This window comes from Diadema setosum, chromosome 10, assembly GCF_964275005.1.
Source record: "Diadema setosum chromosome 10, eeDiaSeto1, whole genome shotgun sequence".
NCBI lineage: Eukaryota > Metazoa > Echinodermata > Echinoidea > Diadematoida > Diadematidae > Diadema > Diadema setosum.
This window is the reverse complement of record NC_092694.1, coordinates 32,157,725-32,177,987: the sequence shown is the minus strand read 5'-3', so window position 1 is coordinate 32,177,987 and position 20,263 is coordinate 32,157,725. Positions and strand designations below refer to the sequence as shown.

At 37.2% G+C, this 20,263-nt stretch overlaps 1 protein-coding gene across 1 annotated transcript in view; it reads right to left on the bottom strand.

Annotated features, from left to right (window-relative positions):
- Positions 1-988: 988 nt before the first annotated feature.
- LOC140234166 (cerebral cavernous malformations 2 protein-like) overlaps positions 989-20,263 on the bottom strand; it is a 70,430-nt gene continuing 51,155 nt past the window's right edge. The window contains exons 8-11 of the mRNA XM_072314237.1: positions 18,629-18,680; positions 17,156-17,264; positions 16,147-16,285; positions 989-2,055 (exon numbers count right to left, since the gene is read on the bottom strand). Of these exons, the coding sequence (XP_072170338.1) occupies positions 1,790-2,055; positions 16,147-16,285; positions 17,156-17,264; positions 18,629-18,680 (566 nt within the window). The 3' untranslated portion in view covers positions 989-1,789. The remainder of the gene's footprint in view (positions 2,056-16,146; positions 16,286-17,155; positions 17,265-18,628; positions 18,681-20,263) is intronic.

The following is a 20,263-nucleotide window of genomic DNA, read 5'->3' as shown; positions in this document are numbered from 1 at the left end:
AAGACCTTGGCAACAAATTACTATTTCTAAAACATACCAATTTAGAATGATATGGTATGATTACCCACTGATTATCTCATTTCTTTCTGCCGACTCCACCTCGATAATATATCATCATTCTTTAAATGGGCACAGCTTCAAAAAAGGATAAAGACTTACAAATGAAAATTAAAGAAGCAACGATGAATACTTTTAGGGGTAATGAAATTTTCACACATGTATCGATCTTGTTTTGTGTCCGACACTTCAGTTTTCAAGGCTAACCCATCACCTCAGAAAAAAACCCAATCATTAATGTACACACAAAACAAAATGAAAAAAAAAAAAAAATACTGATTTTTAAACAGTCTTCTTCCTTTCTAGCAGCTGGTAACTTGATATTGTAAGAATATTATCCTCTTTACTTTAGTCTACGGAAAAACTGAAATTTACAATTTTTCACTCAAAACAACCTCTAACCATGTGATAAAAAAAACAACAACACAGCAGCAAGCCAAGATATTACTATCAGCTTTCAGGGAGAGGTACCTAGCTACAGCGAAATGATGTACAACACTGGTAAATGGAAAATTTTGGATACGGTAGGGAGGTTATTATAGCTTGTCATACAGTCCTGGCTATGGCTGGGCGGTCAGTCTTTAAACAGACTGGACTAGCATTCGAGGTTTACACCACAGAAATCTTGATAAGTTTAAAGCAAAGTTGGCCTCAACAGGCTTGGGAAGATTCTACAAGTTGGATGTTATAGACTCAACAACTTGGGGGAGGGGGACTGGGCTTTAACCTGTGTAATGTAAAGTTAATATCAATGATAACAAAACATCTAAAATCTGGTACAAGTATAAATAGTGAATCTTTGCAGGATCCCTTTACATATTGACAGTGGCGGATCCAGGTGGGGGTACACTGGGCATGCACCCCCTTTAATTTTTGTTAAAACAAAAGAAATACATAGAAAAAATGGGTGTGTGTACCCCCCCCCCCCCATTAATTTTGGAAAGGCTTTACGGAATTCCTGGATCCGCCCCTGTGTCAAGTCCTATTCGTTGCTAATGAAACTGAAGTCACTCCTACCTTTGACAAATGAGACACAGTAGGATTGCATGTACTACGTACTTTATGTCTATATCACATTGATTATGGCACATAACATCAATAAGCATTATTGGCATACTGTTTCTTTAGAGGCAAGCACATTTCTGGCATTAATGAGTTGACAAAATGAGGAGCACTGCATGTTGCTCTGAAGATGGGTAAAAGCAATCTACCACGAGGGTTTTGGAGTTTATTTCTCTATGAGTTGACAAGAAATTGCCATATTTCACAACTGAATACTAAAAAAACAATGAGAATAAGATCTAAAGCAAGCAGGGAAAATAAAACCAAAAGAAAGCAAACAAAAAACAAAATATGCTGCACAGTTCTGCTCTGGTCGAGGAGAAAGCTTCATGTCTGCTACTTGACGATGACTCCGCGGATTACCTGACAAAAAAATTACGTGAGATTATTCCACGTCACTGTGAACCATTCACAGTTTAGTTTGTGGCGACTATAATAGGGAGCTATATCTTTGCAGGCTGTGTACGGAATAGTCGGAAATCTACACCACAGATTTCTCCAATCCTCGGAATGGCGACGTATGCCGAGAGTGGCGCGCACACACACACACACACATCTTGAATCTCTCTTCGAAATCCGTACCCCGCAATGTTAAAAATGGTCACGCGCTCGGTGGCCGCTGCCGGCAAGAGTTTTCGTCGGGGCTCTCCATCCCAACAGAGCTTGGGCATCACGAGTCAATGCTGGCATCCAATCTATCCACCTGCTCACACACATCCATGAGAGCGCGATCGAGATCGTCCATGTCCGAGGGGATGGACTGGCTGTAAACGCCATTGTCCACCCCGCCTATCGTGGAGGTCGACGAGGCATCGCTAGCAGTTCGCCCCGACCTACGACCTCCCGGGAAATAATTAAAATTGTCCTGCAGGTTGTGTTTCTCAAGAAAGCGCTCAAAGTAATCAATGTCCTTCTCAGGAATGTATGGCCTCATGTCTGCAGGTTAAAAAAAAACAACAACAGAGCAACATTAACATAAGGATAACCAAGTTCATGAAATTACAGGATGACATTGCCATGGACAAGTAAGTGCTTCTACTTACTGTATTCTCACATTACTTTTTTTTTTCATTCATGCTGCATTAGAACTACAGTTACGCTAAAGGGATCATTTGCTTGTTCTTAATTCTCTTACTTTGCTTAATTCTCTTTTTCTTCATTAGACATATAATATCTGTATTTCAGAATTGGAGCAAAGCAGAATTCACAGTGCATAACTATGCTCTCACTGTTCAGAAACATACTTGCACAGTTCAGGGGGATACTTGCACAGTTCTATAACAGAAATTCCCCTTCCTTATTCTCATTGTTTGTTTTGGAACTGCAAAATTAAAGAATCATCTGTAATACTTTTTCACTAAATAGCCACTTAATAAAATTCAAGAAAACCACCAAAAAATATGATAAAAATGTCATTTGATATCACCATGACTGCTAAGACTGGTGTCTTTTATTTCAGATTTGTGTGTGTGTGTCATATGTATAAAGATACTACAGTAACTGCAAACTCAAGAAAATGAATAAAACTTAAAAACAAAATAATACTACTACAAAATCAAGACAGCTACTGTGCAACAAACATTTCAGCTTCATGATTTCCTAAATAGAGATAATACAAAAACAAATGCTATCTTTATTTCTCATGAACACAATCACACCTGCAATTTTTTTTTTTTTTTGTCATTGTGGATCATACACGAATATAATGGGCACTACAGTTAAAGTCTACTCACACATACACACACACACACACAAAAGATCAAATCTCTATCAGTTTCACATTCTATGACACACCATACATGACTTCTTTTTTCAACACTATTGTTTTGAAAACCCAAGAAAAGTCAACAAACCTGCCTCTTATGATAACCATTGTCATGTAAAGAAAATGAAAAGCAATATGCATCCATCTCTACACTCTGAATAATCTTCTGGTCATATCGCATTTCAATGTCATATTGCAACACTTAACGCACATAGCACACTGCACCAAGACACATGAGAATGACTCTCTATGGTATCAATCTAGATACTGGATAGTACAGTGACCTCTGAACAACCAAGCAATGGCAAATTGGATATGAATACCTGAGTGTTTATCGGGAGTGTAATCTGAAAATGCTCAAGCACACGTCAGTGTATATGTTTGCGCAATTAGCAGGGCACTGTTAGGAATGACATCCAATAATTCCAAAATACAATAAGAGTTTGGGCATTAAATTACAATTATTTTTCCCCCAAAAAAAATTTGTGAATGTGTTCCTCAATCAAATCCATTTTTATTGGTATTTTCACTGAAGTTTCAATGACAGCAGCTGACCAACAATTATATGTTCGTACATTGATTTCATAATCATATTCCTGTTCACATGAACAAAATAAACTTCTTCTTAATGGACACACAACTAGCCAAATTGATAATAGCAACTTCAAGTAACTGACAGGCCCCATTAAAAGCAAACTAAAAAGAAAATATTTGTCCTCGTACACCGTCAGATTGAAATTAGAGGAAATAAAAAGAAAGGGTGAGGATCTACAGCTCCACAGTGTGAAATGCCTGGATGTCTCCTCACTGCAGCTGCATTGTACTTGCATACCCCAGATGGGTGATTGAGTTTCAATAAACTTGAAAACTAAACTAAGCTCAGTTTGATATGCATCAGTAACTTCCTATTGAATGCCACAGGCAAACAGGGTTTAATACACTGTACCCACTCATCTTTTAGCCCTCTTCAATTCTGAGTACTCTGCACAATTGGACCACAATATCACATCAAGACACATCCACACAAACTGCAAACGCACTCCTCTGAAAAAATTATCTATCTGCATGCTTTTAGAGATGTCACACTCGGTATAAAGCATCCATTCACATCTGTTTGTTATTTTGAACGTCCCAATGTATTAAGCCAATTTTGTATGCTATTATTATCAATGAGAAAGAGAATATAATATATTTTGTGTTACCACAAAGTATTAGATATGTATAACTATTGAGAAATATGAAAATATATTTACTACACGGAAACTGAAATTGAAACTGTATCCCCAGATGCTTTAGAAGGAGCTGGCTTACAGCACATTCTATTGATCATCTTACCTACCACACAAACAAAAATTACTCAGCAGGAACTCAAAGCTATCCTGTACAAAATAGGTCTTTTAATACAGGGACTACAGAATGCACATGTTCACAGTGAAAGTTAAAGACTTGGGAGTTCTAAGCATTTTACAGAACTAGGAACCTTAAACAGCTACTGGGATTACAATCTCCCTGACATCACACCTAATGAATCCGTAGCTATTTACGGTTATAATTGGAATGCTGCGAGTATTATTCTATCAAAAATTTACAATTCTCAATTATATTTTAGTACTGTACATTATATAGTTCAGATGCTTTCTTCCCCTAGAAAACAATAAAGCAGAATGATTTGGGATGCATTAAAGCAATAAGTTTAGAAAAACTGCTCAGCTGAGTACCAAACAATTCAATGACTAAAAAAATCATGGAACAAAAGTGCAAACACAATTCTGCTGGAAAGTGTAAAAGATAAAGTAACAATACAATAGTCCAACCAGAAATTAAGCTTTTCTAAAAATCTAAAAGGATAAAGAGACACAACAGGTCAAAAATAAAAATAAATTTACATTACATACATAAACATGAACCAACTAATGGTCATGATTTAATCTTCAATATTGTACCTAATATTTACAAATTTAGATTGATTTCACTTTCAAGAAAACAATTTTGCACTCTCTTTTGGCAATTGTACTATATTCTTTCCCAGCAAATGTGAGGACGAATTTATTTTACATGCTAAATAAATCTGCAATTACTGTCATCAACATTAACTGGCACAATGGCCTTGCATAGCAAAACCACTATTAAATGTCCCATGACCAGATTCTACATGAGGATGCAAAAAATAGATGAAATGGAAATGAGACTTCAAAGCCCCTTTTCTCAGTAATCACTTTTCCAAGGGATGTACTTTCTCTCAATTATTTCGAAAGGTGAGGAGAGTCCATTTTGTATTGAGTTACCCATCATTTTAAAGCTTGGAGTCTCAGCTCTTTTAGAATATGCCCTTAACTAGCAGTCCAAATTTTGCAACTTTTTGATGGTTTTGAAATGCAGGGTCACAAATGGAAAACTAAAAAAAAAAATGGACTAGATTAAAATGAGTTAAAAATCAAGTCACACCTGATCATTTCTCAGATATGGTATGGTATACTGGTATATGTTCTTTATTTTATTTATTTTTTCTTGGGGGGGGGGGAGGGGGTAATCTCGTGAAAAGATACCACAGCAAATTAGAAACAAAACAAAAAATACTTCAGCCATGACAAGTATGTCATATTAAACAACATCTAAACTTTAATATTTTACAAGAGTGTAAGATGGGAACAATGTACATGAAGTCAGTTTTCAAGTTACTATTTGCTATGAAATGGTGATATAGATCCCAATCAAGTGGTTTGCTGAGAGCTATCATGTGACCAGTCATTTGTTTGGCATAATGGCCCAACTTTAATTTTCACCTGGCATTAGTATACTAATGACTGGTACTAATGACCAGTACTAATAAGCGCTTGTCTGCACTCAGCTGCATTAAATTGCAAATGTTTATGTGTATGGTTCAGTTAGCTGTAAGCTGGACCAGGTGGTGGCCTGTGAATTTTGTGAAAATGACTGCTCCAGAACTTCAATCAGGTCACAATTTTATAAAACAAATAATGCACACTACTTGGTAGAGCATTATTAGTAAAATCATCCACCCTCCATTACTTTTGAACAGTCAAAGACACACCCTGCCCCATCACTTCCTGTGTTTCTGACTGTTCCATAGTATACAAATAATGAATGTTTATGAGTGCAATGGACAGAATATTTCATGAGGTGAAAGATGAAATGATCCATTCAACGAGGCGCAGTCGAGTTGAATGGTTCTACATTTCATCTTTCACCGAATGAAATATTCTGTCCATAGCACAAATGAAAAACATTTATTATTTGTTTTACATAACGCCAAAAATAGATCCTTCTCATTTGATGTTTTATTAATTTAGAAACAAGAGAGAATCTGAGATCGCGAGAGTGCTTACTGATCTTTGCTGAGCGCTTTACGCTTACGCTAGCGCGCTGTCGCATATACACACACTGCAAACGCGTAGTGTGCCGGGCTCTCAGCGAGCGTGCAATGGAGCAAATCGTATGGATCCAAAATTGCACGGTAGATGGAGCCGCAGTTGAACGGGTGATTACGTCATAGTGAAATGGGCCGAATGATCAATGTCAAACAACCAATCAAATGACAAGGATCTCTTCAGGCGTTATATAATTGCTAATGAGTGGATAATATCTGAGAATGCTTTGTGTAATGTGCATTTAGTGTATTTCTGCATGTATGTGAACCATATGTGGTCTAACTTCCCAGTGTATATAAACCCCAGTTTTACTTAGATTTAAATTATGTTCTATACCTATCTGAATGAGCTAACCCAGAGAGGCCTGCATATTGGCATGGCATATATACAGTAGTCTTTAAACACTTAAAATACAACAACATCACATCAACCTAAAGACCTTACTTGAAAAAAAAAGGGGGAGAAGAAGACTGCATTATCAATAATCATCATGAGATTGTTCAAACTAAATTGTATTCCAGTTATTTTCAGGATATCTCATTATAAATCTCATGAAATATAAAAATTGATATTTAATAGCATTCCTCTAGCTATTGCTATAATCACATATGTACATTCTGTGCAATGTGAAATTCCTAATGCATAAAAACAAAACATAAAATGTAATGTCAACAAGTCATTTGAATGATACGATGATTTTTTTTTTTTCTATATCAATCTTCATTCCTCTTGTATCTGTTACAATAAGAACAGATTTTGACTGTTCAGAAAGTTACATATTGATGTCATGCACAGCTGGGTTGTGTGGAGTACAGTGTATGGAAAACTCTTGATCTGACAGGGAATCAAAAATATTTGAGTCAATGAAAGTTGGCCACAGCAGCATCTTCTGGCTCCCCGGGTCAAAGTTCAAGTGAAGAGAAGAGTGATGTCTCTCCCTCCCTCTGTCTCTCAATATGTACATACTACAGCTGCACACTGTCACCTGGAATGTATGAATAATTCATGAGCACCACGAATGATTCATGAACACCATGAATAATTCATGAGCACGCCATGAATGGATTATGACATGTTAATGAGGATGCAGGCATTTATTATGTTTTTTGAATTCATAGTCACGGCGAGACCGAGAAGGGATCGATGGTGCCCATGGCGGAGAGCAGCGAGCGGGTGAAGGGACCGGAGTTGCCGCTGATGGTGGAGTCGGCGTCGTCGCTGATGTTGCTGATGGAGGCACGACTACGGCTGCCATACGGGTCCTCGATGTCGTTGTCGAGCATGTACTTGTCGAAGGAATTTCGGTGCTGCTCGCTAATCAGACACATGCGCATTCCTGTTGGAGGGAAGGGAGGGAGTGGGTGGGAATTGTCAGGGCTGTGGTAGACTTGCCAGTCTAATCATTTATGCAAATTTATGCATATTTCTTCCCCACACAGCATGGGAAGGGGAAATCCCCTTGAATACTTTTGGACCTTTGCGAACATGTCTGGTGTTTCACTACCTTCTGAAAACCTTTCCAGAACATACACGTATTAATTACACAAGGCATTATGGTTCTAACAACAAATAAAAACATGACTATGGATAGCAGGGATAAAGACCCTATTTCAACTGGTACAATAAAGGCTTGCTTCTAGGGTAGGGCTGGGCAATCAAACCCCTTCCCTTACCATCTCATGAGATTAAATATTCCACTGGTCTGTAATTTTGCAGGGAGTTACTGCAATGTATTTATGCCATGAAATTCTATATTCAGCATTTGATATTACTCATGGATTTTAAATAGAAAGCCTCAATGTTTTGGCAGGCTCCATATAATGTACTTTTAAGAAAAATGTGGTAGGTGAACATGTATACTTGTAAAAGAAGAAGTTATGTAATGACTATATCCTACCAGCAGACTTTATCGGAGTCATAACAAAACTCATAATAGAGGAGTGGGTTTTTGAGCTGTTAAATGAATACCAATCCAGTTGAAATAGGGTTATTTCTTTTGTTTGTTTGTTGTTGTTGTTGTTGTTTGTTTTTTGTGTTTTGTTTGTTTGTTTGTTTGTTTGTTTTTTTTTTTTGGGTGGGGGGGGGGGGTGAGGAGATCTCCCTGTATCAATTAAGTTCATGTTTTGAAAAATACTTCAATAATCTTGTATGGTAGAACCCTTTCAATCATTTACATGGAAACGGAAAAACAGTGATCTGTTTAATGCATGGATACATGGCACATGCAGGCAACTTAAATGGGTATGGCAGTTTTGCTGGGGAATTCAAAATTGTGGACAAAAATGGGGATGAAACTAGCAACTTAAAAAGAGTTGAATAAAGAATACAGGCAGTCATACAATGTTACAGGCTGCACAACATCTACCGGTTGAATATATGATATTGAGGGATCTTCCTATTTTACCATTATAACACAAGAACATATTGCTGGGACTATAAAGCAGTTTGACTGCTACAAGCAATGTACGGTGCAATGTTCAGTACACAGCCATGGAAGCTTTCTAGCATTGTCTATAAAAGCCAGCAAAAGTAAAACTTGCTGAGTGTGATTACTGGTGCAGCCTGAAATGACGTATGAGTAAAGGTAAGTTGGATGATTGTAATATGCTATGAAGGTCTACATGTACTAGTATTATCATGCGTATGATTAAAAAGCAGTTAGTTAATCCTGTCACCTTTTGGCACCACTTGCTTAAGTAAATGCAAGCCTCTAAATACTTATCAAAGTCAAGGAGAATAATATGCAAAAGTCAACTCTTCTGTGTATGATTTTTTATGAATGTGTACAGTAATTTTTAGTTTCTCAGGATTCCAAAATATGAATTGTGCAACACGAACTAGGGAACAAGTTAGGGCAGACATTATTCAAGCGACAATCAATAAAACAAATATTGGGAGTCAAAATATGTGAATCATATAGCATGGCAGTGTGTGGAAATAACAATATGACCATAAAGTGGGCATCTTGTGAAACATGGGATACACATGGAGTTACTTGTTGCGGTGCTTGTGCAAGTGCGGTGGGTTGTAATGAGTATTAAACGCAAATGATTAAAAAAAGGAAATCAATTAAAGTAAATGTTGAGAGTGTACAATTGGCGGCAGGCAGATTTGAAGATGCAACGTAAAGCGTTCATAGCAGCACTGTGACATGCGAGCAAGACGTTACAACAAATTTCGCTGCGTTTTCTTTCTTAATCACCAATCAATTTTCTCTGACTCCTTTCTTGTTTGATGAAAAACAGAAGCACATCATCTAAATGTCTCCTAAATTTAATAGCATGCCATTGTTGTCTACTAAATGTACGATGTATGTATAACATAGAATATTAAATGGCATGGAAATCTTTGCAAATTTTATGCTCCACTGAATTACTGAAATAACATCTGAGCATTTTCTTTGTTGGGTTTTATTTTTGAGATATCAAAATTAATGTTTAGAAATCACCACTGCCAAGTTATAATTTTCATGTGATGCTCACTGAAATTGACCCACAACGAAAAATTAGTCATGCTTCTGTTTTTTGCAGTACCGGTGGTACCTGATTCACAAATCATATCTGCACTACAGTGTTAAACTTTATATTGAGGTTTATGAAAAAGATCACATGGTCTCCTACGGTATTTGAAACTCCTACGGTATTTGGAAAAAAAAAATCTTCCTATAGGCTATGGAATACCAATTTACAAACAGCATTCTTTGGCACTTAAAATCATGAAAACAGCTACCTGTAAATGAGCTATGCTAGAAAAATAGTACAAGGCTGTATATCATACCGCAGCACAAGTAATATGATGCATTTTCTATGGTTTTGTTTACTGGGCTTTACCTTTTGAAGAGCAAGAGCAACTGAATACAGAATGAAGCTAATAGTCTTACTGTACACATGTAGGTGGATTAAATGGAGTCATGGATCAAAGCAATATTATGGATAGGCAATGAATAGACCCCCCCCCCCCAAAAAAAAAACAAACAAACAAAAACAAAACAAAAACAAAAACAAAACAACAACAACAACATTTAGTCTACTCTAAAACTTGAAGGCGGGGCAAGGGAACCATGAGATACATACAGTGTAAGTATAAGCAGAAAGGTGTATGTAGTGGAAATGAGCATTTTTTTAATGAAAGATATGACTTGAAGAAAGTGGCGCATTCTACTATAAAGTTCTTCCATTTCCAGAAATATCCCGCTTCAATTCTGGCAAAGTCTACCGCAGCCCACTATATTCCCCTTCATTCATCGATAGACAGAAGAGCACGACATGATGAAGAAAAATTGTAAATCTCTGCCAGGGCATGGCGACATAACCCAGCCACCTGCTCGGTTAAACTGCACGGAATGAAAACACATTCTAAGAGAGAGAGAGAAATATATATGAAGAGAAACAAAACGTTCTTGTTATTAATCACATGAAGAGAGACAAATATATTCTCATGGTTAGTGAAAAGAAAAAAGAAAGAATAATACTCCAGTTTCTACCAGATACAGGTAAAAAAAAAAGAAGAAAATATGAAAAATGAAAGCTTGGATACAGGAATTCATAGAAGACAGCTCTGATTTACTACCTGCCGACATCAACGCAATTGCCTAGCAGAAAACAGCAGTTTAGACAAAATGAAAATGCTCCGGCAGCCTTCTGATGAATTTGTTCTACCCTTCAAAATATGGAAGGGTTAATATACAAGGTAAGACAAAGTGTTATTCTGCGTCTGTGTCATCAAACTTCCGAAAAAAAAGTTTCCACAATTTTTTCTTGATAATACTGTCTTTGGTGTCCATCGTTTTACATGGGTTTGTCTCATCTTTTTCATTTTTTTTTGCTACTTTGGCAATCATATTTATAAATCATGTACCGATTTACCTGGTCTTAAAGGATTTTGAGTGGTCGACAATCTCATCCCATAAATTCAAACTACCCACTAGCTAGAGAGATTTTTCTCTATGCAAATATGCATATCAAAAAGATGACCAATTATACGAGTGCAGACAAAGCCAAGCTGTCTAAAATGAATTACTGTGCCCTTTTTTCCAGTATGTCATGGTTAATATCCAGTCCCATTGAATAATGCACAGAAACAAAGGTCGAATGAATAAAGCGAAGACGTCTTGAAGTATGAAGAGCATTCAGTTTTCTACATCATATAAAAGAAATGAACGACAGAAGAGAAATTGTTAATTCACATGATGCACCCTTGTCTACGATTCAAAGGATTAAAGGTTCTGTTTGGAAAAAAGGAAAAAAGGAGAGAGCGATGAAAGTAAATAGATGCGAAACCGGCACCATTAGCCTGTTATGAAGGCCAGAGATCTAAACATGACGCTACAAAGAAATATAATCCAAGAAAGAGGAAAATATTCATTAGTGAAAGAAATGAACTTTTGACATATAAATATTAGATACCAACACAGCATCTCTCTCTGTATCAAAACCTGTATAAGGACTGATAACTGCACATCAGACTTGATGTAGAATTGTAGAGTATTCGTAAACTATAAATCCTGGAAGCACATTATGTATTGGCTAGAATAAAAAAAAAAAAAACAACAACAACAACCCTGCAATTATTTTGTTGATAGTAACTGGTGCCAGAGGTGCATACACTGTATGTTCACCTCCAAATTACAAATTACACCGTCAATCAAAATGCCTTTTATTCACACTTACACCAAGATGACAAAATTAGTTTTTTAAGATGTGTGATTATCATCCAGTATATATCTAATCAATTCACAAATCAGGGGCAATCAAGACATTGTTCTAGATATCCCTCCTAAAAAAAGTAATACCATATAATCTGCTTATTACTACACAGAAACGTGTCAGAGGCATCACCATTGCACTAGTAGGAAATTCCATTTCTTTGAATAGTTGCCACTGGCAAAATTACAAACTGTATTGCACTTTACATGAAAAGATGTGTGGATATATACGTGTACATGACATAACAGGGTACTTTTATGATTTACAATATCTAGCATCTGCTACAAACCAATCACCCACACCACATCAAACTTTGAATCTGGCTTCATGGAAGACACTGAACAGTCTTGTGTGTAGAAGCGTTCATTTCAAACTCAGACATTAGACCCTTGCGACAGAAGAAAATGAAGATACACCTGTAGAGATCTTGTAAATGATCATTGGAGACTGGACTATGAAAGAGCTCAACATTTTAACTTCTACTATCAGAGAGCAACAGTCACTCACATGATTGATTATCGTACTGAAACACACAAAAGAAAATGTTATCATGAAAAAAAGAACAACACTACAACATCAGAGTACATGTACAAGTACTACTATGCACAAATTGGTTAATAGCCAAGGTACTGATTGAGAGTATTTGGATCTACTTCCATTTATAGTTTCAGACACTCGGAAGAAACTGTAAATATACAGTGCGACGATTGCTGGAGACTAAAAAAAAAGTCAACATCAGAGTCCCATTTCATAAAAAGGTAATACGATGACAGCTCTTGCTGGAATGACAATTGTTATGGTAATGACAAGAATCCAGCCTCCTGATTGGCTGTTGCTATTGGAAGTTGCCATTCCAGCCAACAAGAGTTGCCATCCTAACATCTTTTATGAAACGGGGCCCTGATGTGTGTTGATGAATTGATTCATATAAATTTGATAATATGCAGCACACAGTTATGATAGCATACACATAAAAGAAAGATAAAAGAAAATATCTAATCCTACATAGTAAATGCTCAAATGGCACTGTGTAAGGAAAAGTAAAGATATTTGAATGCAGGTTGAACCATAGGCTTTTGAACAGTATACTTGCATATACTGAGGTGAACTACAATGTGGTATATTGCACACGTTAGTAACCCTCACTATCAGAGCAATCCCAGCACTTTTTGGCCCTTCTTGTGATTTTCTTTTAGTTACGTCATTTTACTAGCAAGAGCTTCAATTATCAGAGCTTTATTTTCATAGACAGTATCCTACACTTGTATACACTATTATGATCATGAAAAGAGCAATACCTTGTATAGAATTTTACCCAACTTTGATTCATATTCAAGAGTTCTCCCCCCCCCCCCCCCCCACCCCCTCTTTATGATGTAAGAAAAATGTACATTCATACAAACAGACATATAGACAAACAAGTAAAGCCAGGCACACACAAACACAATGGCAAACGTATTTGCATGGAGCTTAAAAAGCCTCAATTGTCCATAGAATTGGTTTACTGTGGAGTGGGCACATTAACACAATATACATTGCATCTTGTACATCATTTCTATCATAAATCTGTAGCGCTTTGCTGAATAATTCACAGTTTTCTGTTCCCATACAAGGACACAGGATAGCATTACCTGTGGCTTAAAAGAGAGACACTGCTAAAATTTTGCATCTGAATGCTCTTACAAATACACTGTACCAATGCTTACAATGTACATATTTTGTTCAACTCTTTATAACTTATCTACCCAAATGCTGAGGTCTCTGGCAGACAAATAAACAACATGTACACATAGCACAACACTTTAATACACCTTGACACCCTTGGATAACTCAAATGTGTTATAGTTAGCAAACAACAAACACTAGACACTGCCCTTTCCTGGTTCCCTCATTTTCATTTTAATAGTTTGACACTGCAAGATGATCTAACACTCTTAAGGCATTTGTACACAAAATGCTAATCATGGTTTGAGCACCCTAACACTCGAAAGAAGAGTGAAAATAAAAGACAGTTAAAGGGGAAGGCTAGTAACTGATCAGTGGGAATCAGTGGAAATGCTGGGAGATGATTGTTCCAATCCTTATGGGATTCATTCAAGAGTTCATTGTATATCTATTGTTGTGTGAAAATGATTTGCTTCAGAACGGTCTCATATTCAAGTAATGTGCAGATTAATGCCCCGTCACTGACCAGGGACGCTAACCTGGAAGCATTAAACTGCACATTACTTGAATATGAGACCATTCTGAAGCAAATCATTTTCACACAACAATAGATATACAATGAACTCTTGAATGAATCCCATAAGGATTGGAACAATCATCTCCCAGCATTTCCACTGATTCCCACTGATCAGTTACTAGCCTTCCCCTTTAACGTGTGTGGCATTCTGCCAGCACAGTAGACAAGGCCATGATTGAAAGAAGCGTCACACTTTTTTTCTACAGAGAAATGGCTGCCCGTAGAGGGCAGTGTGTTAGTATTATGGTATTAGCCTTCTGTACTTTTGAATAGTAAGAAGTACTCAGACAAAACACACAACATAAAATGTACACATACACACAACATACACAGACACATGAATGAAACACACACAGACATGTGTATAAAACATACACAGACATCTACACACACAAAGAGAAACAAACTTTGTCCAACACAATTGATATCATTCACTTTAACGTTCACTATTGCCCCAAGGAATATGACCGAACAATGAGATATGTTCTAAAACAGCAAGCACTTCAATAATCAAGACAGAAAAGAGCTTCCTTGATCACATAACAAAAACCTAACCAAATAAGATATCAATTCTTTATGATATTTGAACAATATTGACTGCAACAATGCATCAGAAAGAAAGTGAAGTGCTGACACCTGTGATGACTAGTAGTATAAAGCACATACAACAATTACACCTCAAGAAACCTGTGAGGGGGTTTTAGTTTACACAAGAATGCCTTCCACAGTTAACACTTTGAACTGTGCATATGTGTATTTGTGTGCAAGTACTGTAAGTGTAGTTACAGGTGAATTCGTGTTTGCTAGTAAACACATTTAGTTAATAATTTCATTCAATTTTTGATAATGCGATGATGACAACGAGCAGTGTGCTGCACCAGACACATACTTTCATTCCTTTCTTCTTCTTCGTTTAAAATTTATTGTTGGTGTAAACACAGACTTCATGGCTCAAGCAGCATGGTTAATGGGGATCTGTGCAAGGGGACTTCACACCAGCAATTAAATTCAGAGTAGACAGTGGTTATTCACAAGAGAGTACACTAAGAGTGCTGGCAAATACAGCTATAAATTGTGACTGCTTGACTACCTCAAGCATGTTTCATGTTACTGCTTACAGTCCAGGATGCTGTCATATTTTTTTGTATCCTACAATTCTGAAAAATTACAGGATCAACCTGAAGGGTCTTGATGCAAATTTGGAGACTGAAAGCCATGAGTGACTCTGTAGTATTAAGCTGAAAAAACATTTACAGTTTAATATAGAGAAGGTGAGAACACTTTGTTATATTTACTTATAAGGGAAAGATCTAGACAAACTTGAGTTTACTCCTAATTAACTTTTTTTCAATTTTTGCTTGAAATGAAACCACTAATAGCCCATTAATCTGACTTTCAATTCAATATGTAATGTAACTTTGCACTAACTTTTGTTACAGTAGTTCTGAATATGAATCCCAATGTAATGTTTTACTGGTTGCCCTTTTTAAGCTACTACTTGAAACACTAAAGTACAACTGTCTTTTCTCAAAAATGGTATTCCGATTCCTTTAAATTGAGCACTGTGAGTCATTCCCATTATCACAGCTGGTTTCACACACATACGGCAGGGCATTTCAAGAAAGGCTTGATTATATTGCAAAAAAGCATCAAGTTTTTAAGAAAAAAGATAATCTGCTCTACGCAAATGGTCAGTAGAGGGCGCTACCCAGGAAATATGAGAGCTGGTCCAAAGCTGCCAGCTAGGGATCGAAGCACGCTATGCATGAAGCAGTCTTGTTTACAAAGTTACCTCGGCTACCACTCCACCAACGCAATCATTAAAGCTCTGCAGAACATACCTCCACCACAAGAGCTACCACTCCCTAAACCCAACACCTGCTGGACAAGCATCAACCTCTGACCTTTAAACCCCTTGACACTTACCTGGGAATAGTGACTTCCTGTCGGGGCCGTAGAGCATCTGGAGGCTGGAGCAGAAGCTCTCGATGGACCCCATCTGGCGGTACTCCTTGAGGATCGCTGCGAAGCGCTGGAGCTCTTCACCGTTCAGCTTGCTTCTCAGCTGAGAAAGAGAATCATTTTAGGTGTAAATAGTTCAGATTATGTGTTTTGCTGTTGTCTCTGTTTGGTTTTTTGACATAGAAAGCACCATAGATGATGGGATTCCTAATCCTGTTGAGGGTACTATAAAACCAGAAATTTTTCGGTCCATGAAACTTTTGTGAATTTTGTGAGGAGCTAAGAAGTAAAATGCACATGAAAGTTTTTGTCTTCACAATGCATTGAATGCCAGTTGTAATTCACAAAAGTTTCATGCTGCGAAAAAAAAAAAAAACTGTCAGCTCCAATTCGCGAAAGTTTTATGCTGCAGATGTTTCTGGTTTTTCAATATTCTAGTTTGCAGGCCTGTTGGGCCTTTACTGTAATCCAAACCTGTGTCATGCTCTGGCTTGAAGCTTAAGGAATTGGACTGTATAAAAGTCATATCTCTTGAATGTTTGAACTACTGACTTCACCATGTAAATCCAAACATTTCTGCAGTTTCAAATGCCCTCATGAATGCTTAAGACTCAATTCTTCAAGACTTAATTCTTCATGAATTTTATCCTCACATACAGTGTGTATATTCCATGTTTCCACAGCACTATCAAGAACATAACAATCAGTCAAAATATGTAAAATTTTACATGCAATAGGACCTTATCATTTCAGAATCATGGCATTATTCTTGTTATGATGAAACTCAGCAGAACTTAATAAAACAGGATGATTATAAGTGAATGATAATGTTGTTGATGATGATGATGATGATGATGATGATGATGATGGCAATGATAATGTTGAGGATGATGATGATGATGATGATGGTGATGATGACAATGATGATGATAAAATGCCCACTGCGCCTGTCATCAAGACATGACCAAGTTACCTCCTCAATGTACTCTTGTAATAAGACTTTGGCCGTCACGCTGATGATTTCAGCACTGTTTGAGCTCGCTCCGACTGCACTGTATTCATCGGCGATGGCATCGTTGCCCCTGGAATAATGACAAGACGAACAGGAAAGATCAATCATAGGCTCGCAAAATTCTCTGAGATGAAGTGAAATTACTCATACTGTACATTCTTTTTGTCTGTTTTTGTTAGCTCTATCAGACAATAAGTCTCATTTTGGTGAGGATGAGTTACAGGAAGGCTGCAGAAATGGCCCCGCCCGAAGAGTTGTCTTTACGACATGATAACAATGACACAACAATACTACCAACGAGAATGATAATGATCGTATTATTAAAAATGACAACTAGAAAAGCACTCGGAGAGAGCAGATCTCCGCCAAGCCAGCAACTCATTTCCATCCATAGTACACGCATGCAATTTTATTTCCAAATATAGAAGCCTTCTGCTTATGCCATCAGCTTCTAGCTGCACTGCGCCTTGCCCATGCAGAGTATGTGCTCTAGTGCGCATATGTAAACCTCTTTTAATGCATAGCTTGAACTCCCATGTTTATGGACCTTATATGCCAAAAGATGAAAGAATCCTTAAAAAATTCCATAACATTCCTGAATCACTACCAAAATTTAATCATCTGATCCTTGTATCATTGTTGACTTTTCCTGTAGGTTTCATTCAAATCTGTTCACAGCTTTTAGCGTTAATGTATTTTGCAAATAGACAAGCCAATGCTGATGATCACTTCACCTCCTTCCTTGGCAGAGGTAATAAGGATGACAATAATAATAAGAAGAAGAAGACAAATAGTAGTAATAACAATAGAAAGATAGATGAATAGATAAATAGATTAAATTGACAACAGTAAAACATTGCCCCCCATGGCAGCAGCAAGTGATAGCCATGATCTTGTTTGTATTCCTCTATCTACATCTCATCAGAGTCATCACACTTCGTTCTACATCATTGTTTCCGACATCTGATGGGCATGTATCACCATACGACTGCCTGGAGAATTGCCAGAAATTAAAGATCCAAGACAAACAGTGTTCAGACCACACCCTTCCAGACTCTTCACTCACATGGGGTCAATAAAAAGAGAAAAATAACAAGACCCAGCTTCCTTAAAGACCCTTTAGGGTGGGGATATCACGGAGTAGAAAAGCTGGCCCGGCTCGGATATATTTGAGAATCCCCATAAATAAACTGTGCACAGCTTTATCACTGATTTTTGTGTAAGTACACACACGGCCAAAGATTCTCGACGGGAGTCGACCTTCATCGATGAGCATTCACTCTGATACACGTATTTCCTGACCGGTACTACATTGTATTTGCGATTTTTATTGTGCCCCAGAGGACAGTGAATAAAATCAGACCACCCATGAATCCCCACACTACACTTAGCGGGGTCTTTCGTATGTGCTTGATGAATGTCATAGCATCTTACCCCGGTGGTTGATATATGTCAGGCAGCGGTGGTCTTTGGTGATTTGTCGAGTCTGTTGCGAGAGAGAGAGAGAGAGAGACACACACAAAATCAAAAGTGAATCCATACTCTGGTGACTCTGGAAGAATGACTCCTTCTTGAGTTAGGTTAAGCCATCACAAAAGTTTTGGGAACACAATTTCATTTATGAGAAAGAGGATTCTTTTTTAGTAAATCAAAAATGATTAATCATTAATAGATAAATCATAAACAAATAAATAAGTAAATAAATAAATGAATAAATACATAAATAAATAACAAATGAATAATTAAATAACAAATAAATAAATGAATAAATAAATAAATAATCAAACAAATTCTTAACTTGTTACAGGTCAAGCATATTCAAGTAACTGATTGACAAATTGCCCTACATCGGCGTATTCAAGTATCAAAAGAAGTTTCTATATCTATGCAGAGCTGCATTTGTGGGGGGGGGGGGAGAAGAAGAATTAATAATCTGTCAATGGATTATCTGGTGTTTTTTCTCTCCACCAGAAATACTGCAACTACAATTTTATCTTAACTCTTATACAATTAATCTCTTTTCATCTAACAAAGAAATACAAGGGTTGTTTGGTGTCTGTTTGTTTGTTGTTTGTTTGCTTGTTTGTTTGTTTTTTAAAGTCTGATTTACCCACATTATGCTTGGGGTTCTGGTGGACACTTTTTAACAGAGTGATTAGTCCAATGTGCTGACAAAGTCTGCAAATAATGCATGCATGAGGAATACACGTGTACCATCTTGTTATTTGTATATCAATAGAGACTAAATTTTGATCATGTATCATTACCACAGCTCAAAGCCACCTTTTGATTATCAAGTCTGTGATTTCAATTACACATACAATGTAGCATTAATTGATGGTGACTTCAAAATGATTATGAGAACTTTTGGACCAATATCACAGAAAATTGCCCGATTTCCCAATATAGAAGCCTTTGTTACGTCATAAACCCTCAGCTGCGCGGCGCGCCTCGCCCTAGCAGAAAGTGGAGCACGCACTTGAGTGCGCGCATGCAAACCTAAAATACGCGCAGCCTGAACTCCCAAGTTCATTGAACCTACATGCCAAAATATGAAAAATCCTTCATAAATTCCCCCAAAATCCTCGGATCACTACCAAAAGTTAATCGTTTGTTACTTGTGTCATTCTCAACCTTTCCTGCAAGTTTCATCCCAATCCGTTAACTACTATTTGAGTTATTTTGCACACGGACAAACTAACGAACAAACACACAAACACACAAACCGACGGTAGCGAAAACATAACCTCCTCCCTTGGCGGAGGTAACTAGGAATGCTGGAATCTGCGAAGACTACTGAACTAACTGAACAGACCTCCTCACTCTAAAGTTCAAGACAAGAGTTAGTATTGGACATCCAAACTATTGTACATGCTCTCATTCCTAACTATAACTGACACACTCTCTCTCAATCATTGGATGCATTGTGTCAACAACTCTGGGGCTGGGTTGTCCTAAAAAAGAAAAATAATTGTTGCCCTCGTGGACCGGCCCGGCTGACAATATGGAAGCCATTAACAATGCTCCTCAGCAATCATTTGTTGTCGGAAAATAAGCATGTCAGCCACC